The following is a 7,886-nucleotide window of genomic DNA, read 5'->3' on the forward strand; positions in this document are numbered from 1 at the left end:
TGCCCATTTAGTTAAATTTCAGCTGTCAGAATTTTATTAGTGTGCAATATTTTCTATTGATTAATTGAAAGGCAGGATTGCTGCTATTACTTTGAAAGGTACTTTGTCTTTCAAGTCCCACAAATACCACATAAGGTAAGCAGTTTTCTCATTTTCTTATAAGAAGTTTAAACTGAAAAAAACTGAGTTATTTGTTTAAGATCACTATACAAATAAATTGCAAATGTGTCACGACATCAAAATAAACTATATATATATATCATGAAAAATAAGCTGTACGTATCATTACACACACAAGTAAAAATAACTAAATCTTTAAAAAGAAATATAGTCTCCATACTTTATGCCCCTCTAAAATTTTTCCCTAAGGCTCACATTCTATAAATTGCATAAACATTTTTATTATTTATATTATACCAAGAAAAAGCAAATGCTAGAAATGAAATAGATAACAGAGAATACATACTATGAAAATGTGTTTATTTTGCCTTTAAATGGTTCCACACAAAAACATTTTGCTGAGAATGAAATCATTTTTAATCTCTAGACAACAGACACTCTTAGTGTGGCGTGCTTGGCCCTGGCTCCAATCCTCAGCTCTCCCCTGCTTCCTCACCAAAAACAAATTCAGGGTACACTGTAAGTCTGACTTTTAAATATGAACCTTACAGTTATTTTAACACGCAGACATTCCAGAATACAACATGGAGACACAAATACATGGTGACTACTGGATATTCTAAAGGGACAAAGAGCTTTTTCAAATATGAAAATCAATGAAGCCTTTCTATAATATTAACCCTAATCTCTACTCTCCTTTATATACTACAATGTTGTTGTCAGTTTCATACACTTTTACTTTATAAAGAACTCCTGTAGGAAGAAGTTTCTGGAGGCTTTCCCAGATATAGACAGCTACATTTTCTGTTGTGCTGAAGAAGAAAAAAAAAGGAAAGAAGTTCAAAATGCAAATAATGAACAAAATTTCAGCTTAATATATAGAGAAAACAGGAATTCCAGTAACATCTACCACTGTATCAATATTTTAGAAATGACACGATAATCCATAAAATGTTAACTTGTTTCATTTCTCCTGCTCAAGGCGAGACAGTGACACACACCTTACAACGTCTGCAAAGTAGGGCACGTCCAGATCCAGGTTCTTGTGATCAAGCGGCTTCATGATGGCCTCCTGCAGACAGGAGAGGGAACACCACTGAGTGTTTATAACTCAGTAATGAAGGGTTCCTTCCCCCAGGCCTCAGAGTCTCTCCCTCTCACTTAGCCAAGACTCAACACTGGGAAGTAGTCCGACAAGGCTGTGAAACAAAGTTGGGCCCAGCTCCCTGTAATGACTGCAGATCCTTGCTCCTAATGCAGAGGGAAGAAACCACAGCGACAGAGTTCCTGGGACTTCCTAGAAACAGAACCCTTGGGATTCACACAGTTCATTTTAGCACTTCTTGAATTATATCTAAAAAGTTACTAGAAACTCTCTCCTACAGCATGGTGTCATCTACACAGTGCCCTGTGCCATTAAGGCCTCATCTAAAATGATGGACATTTTCTAAATTTCTATCCCGAAGAAAAATTTAACAATGACCTTCTGTCTTAGAAGAAAAAAAGTAAACATGTCCTCATCACTCCCTGATGTTTACATATGTTAACATAATGTTTCTTCTTGTCATTTGCAAAGATTTTAATTGCCTTATTCTTTCTAAATTTTTATCATTAGCTCTTCTACAAAAGTTTAAGCATGTGTGAAACAAATTTCCTGAAGGTACACTAATAACTTGTTTTCTTCAACAGAACTGGAATCATACAAAAAGAGAGATTCCTAAATCAACTCCTAAACCACTTGATTTTTAAAAGTAAATCAAATGAAGAGATGTGAATACCAAGAAAATAAGTATTTTTGGTCTATCTTGGACCCCAGTTCTAGCTCCAATTTATCCACTGCAGTTTCTACAGGACTCTAACTTCACTCTATGGCCACAGGAAGCCACTTTTACTGGTGGAAATGTGTAATAATTTAGGCAACCAAAGAAGGAAGAAAACCCCAAGCGCTCTCTAAGTATTCGATCCTTCACTGCTGAGGCTTCTTGGGCTGGTGTCTTATAGCGCACAGTACTGCATATGTTATGTTCTGCGCCCCTCTAAATTCAAAGCCCCTGTCTTTTTTCTTTTTTTGGTTTCTCAAGACAGGGTTTCTCTGTGGCTATGGAGGTTGTCCTGGAACTAGCTCTTGTAGACCAAGCTGGCCTCGAACTCAGAGAGATCTGCCTGCCTCTGCCTCCCAAGTGCTGGGACTAAACGTGTGTGCCACCACCGCCTGGCAAAGTCCCTGTTTTTAGAAGTTCTCTAAATTAATAAGCACAGAGCTATTCACTCATTCATTCATTCACTCATTCATTCCCTTATGCCCTTACTCAATACTTTTTGACCATTTACTACTCTTTACCTCCTAGAAAAGACAATGCATATGTTCTGTGGGCTATGTTTCATTCATTCATCTTTGTATTTCCAATAATTAGCTTTTTAAAAATGATGCAAAGAAGCAAATTTGTTGAATATATGAACAACATGAGAGAGTAATTATTTGTAACATTGTTCTACAAAACATCTGCCAACTTTAAGAATAAAAGTCAGCTGAAATGAAAAACTAAACAAGTAGGTTGAAATAGTGGGAAAATGGACTCTAGGTGAAAAAATCCTCAACCTTGTGAACAAGAATGACCACATAACCTGGGGTAATAAAGTTAACTGTCCAGCATCCCTCAGTTTTAACCTATGAAATAAAGAAACTGGTATAAATAATCTCTAAAATCTCTTGCAACACAAGAATCATACAATTAATACAATCAAGAAGCCTTTTACTGATTACACTCTGATGTGTTATCTCTATGATGAATTGCCTTAAAAACTTAGCATAGAGCTACAGCTGTCAAGTAAGTGTAATCTTGGGGCTTCAGAAATGGTTCAAGATGGCAAACAGCCCTTGATGCTCAGGTTGGGTTTCCAAAACTCACATGGAACAGCTCACAACTATCTGTCACTCCGCTTGTAGAAATCCAAGGCTTCTGGCCTCTACTGTTGCCTGCACTTGTATATTTACGGGGCTAGGACTTCTTCATTCATCTTTGTATTTACAATACTGAAGCTTTAAAAGCTGATTCACAAAATTAAAAATAAATCTTAAAAAAGAAAAAAGAGGCTGGGCATGGTGGCACACACCTTTAATCCCAGCAATGGAGAGGCAGAGACAGGTGGATCTCTGTGAGTTTGAGGCCAGCCCGCCTGGTCTACAACAGTAAGTTCCAGGATGGCCAAGAGAAAAAAAAATCATTAGAAAAAGGTGTGGTATTTTTAAATTTTTATAATCAAGGGTACAACTAGCGAAAACTTCAAAGAAAAGGCTGTATTGTGAAAGAAGGGCAGTTTTGATAAAAAGAAAACATGGGTCTCTTCCAATGAAAAGGAGATAAGCATGTAATGTTTCTCCCCATCACTACAACACAACCTCTACTACTTCCTATTAAGTCCTTAGAAGACCAAAAAGTAGTTGCTATAAACCTTCTCCAATCTCCCACCTACCCCAACTCATACAGTCATGGCATCTCAAGAGACAAGGCAAACAGGGGTACTACAGATTATACTGAGGGGGTACCACATAATAAGCACCCAATACGGTATTACCTCCATGTATTCTTTGAGGTCAGTCAAATTCATAACCATTCCTGTGGCAGGATCAATCTAAGGAAGAAAAAAGGGTGTCTATCATTGTAGTAGGCTCTCCATATTTACACTTGCCCAAAACTGGATGGGTGGCTCAGGCCTGTAACCTTAGCACATGTGAAGCAGAAGCAGGAGGACCTGGAGTTCAAAGCCTTTCTTGGATACACAACAAGTTCAAGCCCAGCCTAGTAGGCTACATGAGATCCTGTCTCAAAAGTGAAATAACTTTGCCAGTCACTAAAGGCGGTACAACATGCAGATTGCGCCCACATTTTCCTTTATCTGAGGGATCTTTCTTGTTCTGGGTGCAGAAGCACCATGTACTCCCAGCACCCTTTTCATTGGATGGACCTTCTGCCCATCCATATATAACAGAGAGGCCTGGCACGGCAGCGGCTCACAACACAGAAAGGCCAGCAATGAAGCAACTGAAACCCAAGCTTTCAACACAGATTTCACCACAGTGTCTGAAGATGGCCCAGCAATCTGAACAAATCCACACACCATTTCCAGCACGTACCTCTCCATGTACTGTCACCACAACTAGGAGAAAGAAAACAAAAATACCAACACAAAAGTATGACTTTCAACAGATCAGCATATATTCACAAGTCAGCAATATAAATTGTTAGACCTCAGCCCCCAAGGATATACTTCAATTTTTCTCCAAATATCTATTCTTTTCATTAAAATCTTTTTATCAATCAGTGCAAGACTCAGCCCAGAGAAACTTGGTGGGAGCTTTGACTGAGCAGAGGAAATGAGCCAGATCCCCAAAGGTGTGAATTCTGCTGGTAAGGTTGAAGAGGAGATGTCACTCAGTGTCTTCCTGGAAAAGTGGAAGATGCATGTGCGTGTCCAATCCCTCCACAGGCAAAAGTACTCATCTTTTACTTTCGAGGATGTGTACTCGGCTCACAGAAATGCTCTGCTGAAAATAGGTGTTCATGCAGAGCATTTGAAAACTTTTGTATTTCCTTAACACACACACACACACACACACACACTACTGGAGAGTCCATGGTGAGTAAGTACACTGAGGTTGGGAGGCATCTCAGACAAAGGAAGAGTCAGGAACTAAACCAGAAGTTGTGATCTGCCGAAGCTTTATGTAACCCTACCTCAAGGCTAGGGCTTAGGTATCGTGATTTGAGGCACCAGGCAAGTCTCAAAGAAGAATGCCCCTTTCCCCCACACAAACCTCTTTCTTACAATACTGCCAGCAAAATTTTATATATAAACTATTTTCTGGCACATAATACATCCCTAAGCAACAGACCCTTTTCATTGGCCATTTTTCACTCAAAATAAAATTTTTTAGTTATTCTGTTATGAAGGTTTTTTAATTTTAAATTTCAACTGATACATAAAAATATTTTAAATCTACATATAAAGGGCTACTATTTGATGTTTCAATCCATATATACATAGTGTGATGTTTAAATCAAGTTAAACATACCTGTCTCCTCAAACATTGATTATAATCAAATTTTAGCATTAGTTTCAATCTAGCCTAATTAAAAGGAAATGGCTAACAGCAGTCTTATTATGTATTCAAATGCCAAAGAAAACACTATAAATCATTTTTGTTGCTGATGTTTTCTACTACCTTTAACAGAGTAGACAACTGCGAGGCAAACCATACACTTACCCAACCAAGACAATAGCTCTTTGTCTTGAATTTCCACTGAAGGGCTCAGAGCACTGACACTGTCCACGAGGCTTCTCAGTCATGACCCCTGTACCTAATTACACACACTTCATTCTTACTCACAGGTTAGAAGTCACTGTGTTCTTCCCTCACCTTTATAATTGTGTCCATGGCCATTTGGATTGTTGCATTTCCCAAACACTTCCAAGTTCTCTTCATCACTCAGAGACGGGCTGATGAAAGAAAGACAGAGAAAGTCAGTGTGAGCCAATTAGACAGCCACATTCCTCCGTTAGCATTGCTCTGGCTTTTGAGAACGCTACACCTTAATTTCACGCTAGATCATCAACCAAAGAGATCACTTGGATTCCACTATCCACCTTTCCATCAAGAACCAACGCACACTCCCTAATGAACTACAGTGCCACATAAAATTATCAACAGCCTTAATTTCAACTCACTTAGTTCACATCAAGATTCCAACAAATTCTCTCACAGTCAGCCCTTGCTCTCTGCCCCCTATCTTTTGGCAAGGTCTCCTGTATCCTAAGCTGGCCTCAAAGTCACCATGTAGCTTAGCATGACTTTGAACTTCTGATTCTCTTGCTTCTGCCTCACAAGTACTGGGATCTGGCAACACATACTGACTTATGCAGGGCAGGGGATGGAGTCCTGGGCTCACACTAGTCAAGCACTCTACCCTCTGAGCTACATCCCACCTCCAATTTTCAATTCAAGGAACACTGAGTATTAGTTACGGGACAAGGGCAGAAGAAAGCAAGGAGTAATGACAAAGCACAAGAGATACTTGTCCCCCAGCTTAAAAATCTCATTTCTCCCGGAAAACAACGACCTCATGCTCTTCTTTTAACAAACTCACTCTTCCCTGAATTAACTATTGCCTAGTGGACACCTTACCAGTATGTTCAGGGACACTCAAATCAGGTAAAACTTTAAAATCACTTCCAATAGCTGTCATTCCAGACAGAAAACAATTTACTCAACGAATTTGTGTATCTATCCCAACTCAGCAAACTCCTTATCGTCTGTATCCTTATTAACTTTATGTTTAAGCTTCCCATTATAAAAATCATTTTGAGGGCTGGAGATGGCTTAGCAGGTAAGAATGCTTACTGCTATGGAAAAGGACCAAGGTTCAGCTCCCAGTGCCCACATGACAACTACCTATAACTCCAGTTCCAAGGAATCTAATGCCCTCTTTTGGCTTCCAGAGGCTGCTTCATGTAAGCTGTGCACATAACACACAAACACAATATTTTTTTAATTTAAATTCTTTAAGATCTTTCTTATCCCATTGACTTTCTCCTTCTGCTTACACTTAGCGAGCACTACAGTTCACAAGGTTTTGCAGAAAATTATCTCAATGTACAAAACTTGGCCACCATTTTAAACTCTACATACGGGAGTATTTAGTATTCCCTGCAATGTCCCCGTCTCCTAGCATGGAACAAAAAAAATCATTGTCCATTAAGGAGTGAGAGGATGCTGTTAGAAATGACTGTTCTCATCTCACAGACAAGGAAATGGAGGTTCAGGGAGCAGACCTCTAGTGAGTAGCGAACTCCCTTCAAAACGAAACTCTCAGGTGCTGAGTTGGGTATCTGGGATTCAATTCCCGACCGCGCTGCTCGCTTTTTTTTTTTTTTTTTTTTAGGGTCACGGGTTGCTACCATGTGTTGCACCCGATAGCTTTCATGCTCCTGTCATTGTGCCTTAGGATGCTCTGGAAACGGTATGATGCGGGTGAGTGGCATGACTCTGAACTTGGGGCAGCCCCAGAGGGAACCTCTCCAAAGTGGAGCCTCGGGGATCAGAGCTCTACCGCCCTCTCCCGGGTGAGGCCCAGTACTGCGGCTCCGTACCTTTACCATTTCCTCTTCCGCCCTCCCCAGATCGCCTCAAACCCACGCGTGAGGCCACGCCCCCGGGGACGTGGCGGGAAACGCCCCGCGCTGGCGGTGACACACGTGGTTACACCCCACCTGTGCAGCCGGTGGCTCGCACTGAAGGACACGAGACGTGACAGTCGCGCGCGGCGACGAACGCCACCTGCCACGCTCATGATTCTCAGGCCAGCTATCCGGGAGTGACCTGCACTTCCGCCTTCCCTGCCGAGACCAGCCCCTCCCTCCGCGACTGCGCAGTACATGCTCGGCCCTCCCCCGCCGGAAGCGCTCCTCCGGGTGGTTTCGGCACTTGGAGCACGTCAGTCCGCTTGGATGCAGTCACTTGCCCCTCCTGCTGTTCAGTCTTTGCTAGGCAGTCAGAAATACCCTGGGGCAGTGAGTGGGTGGGAGCCAGAGGCCTGGATTTTTAAATTGCCCACGATAGTTTGTCTTCCCCTTTCACTCCATTTTTGACAGCTCTGGGTTAGAATTGGAAAATCCAGTGGCTGGTACCCTTATCAGATGCGCTCCAACCCAGTACCACATTGAGAGTGTCCTTAAAGGAAACCCTAGTGCATTGTCACCCGAGTTAC

General features: G+C 41.3%; 1 protein-coding gene across 3 annotated transcripts; it reads right to left on the bottom strand.

Moving 5' to 3' along the window:
• Positions 1-463: 463 nt before the first annotated feature.
• On the bottom strand, positions 464-7,529 carry Pts (6-pyruvoyltetrahydropterin synthase). Of its 3 annotated transcripts, XM_005069498.4 has the most exons (6): positions 7,390-7,529; positions 5,540-5,619; positions 4,256-4,278; positions 3,697-3,753; positions 1,122-1,192; positions 464-932 (listed from the first exon to the last, which is right to left on the bottom strand). In XM_005069498.4, the coding sequence occupies exons 1-6, from the start codon at positions 7,467-7,469 to the stop codon at positions 809-811; spliced, it is 435 nt and encodes a 144-aa protein (XP_005069555.1). In that variant the 5' UTR covers positions 7,470-7,529; the 3' UTR covers positions 464-808. The 3 variants fall into 3 exon arrangements, with proteins under 3 accessions (XP_005069555.1, XP_040586104.1, XP_040586103.1); XM_040730170.1 differs by lacking the exon at positions 4,256-4,278 and having other exon boundaries at positions 7,390-7,408; XM_040730169.1 differs by lacking the exons at positions 4,256-4,278; positions 7,390-7,529 and adding an exon at positions 7,270-7,359.
• Between the last annotated feature and the right edge of the window lie 357 nt (positions 7,530-7,886).

The sequence above is a fragment of the Mesocricetus auratus genome, unplaced genomic scaffold, assembly GCF_017639785.1.
Source record: "Mesocricetus auratus isolate SY011 unplaced genomic scaffold, BCM_Maur_2.0 Super-Scaffold_100022, whole genome shotgun sequence".
Lineage (NCBI taxonomy): Eukaryota > Metazoa > Chordata > Mammalia > Rodentia > Cricetidae > Mesocricetus > Mesocricetus auratus.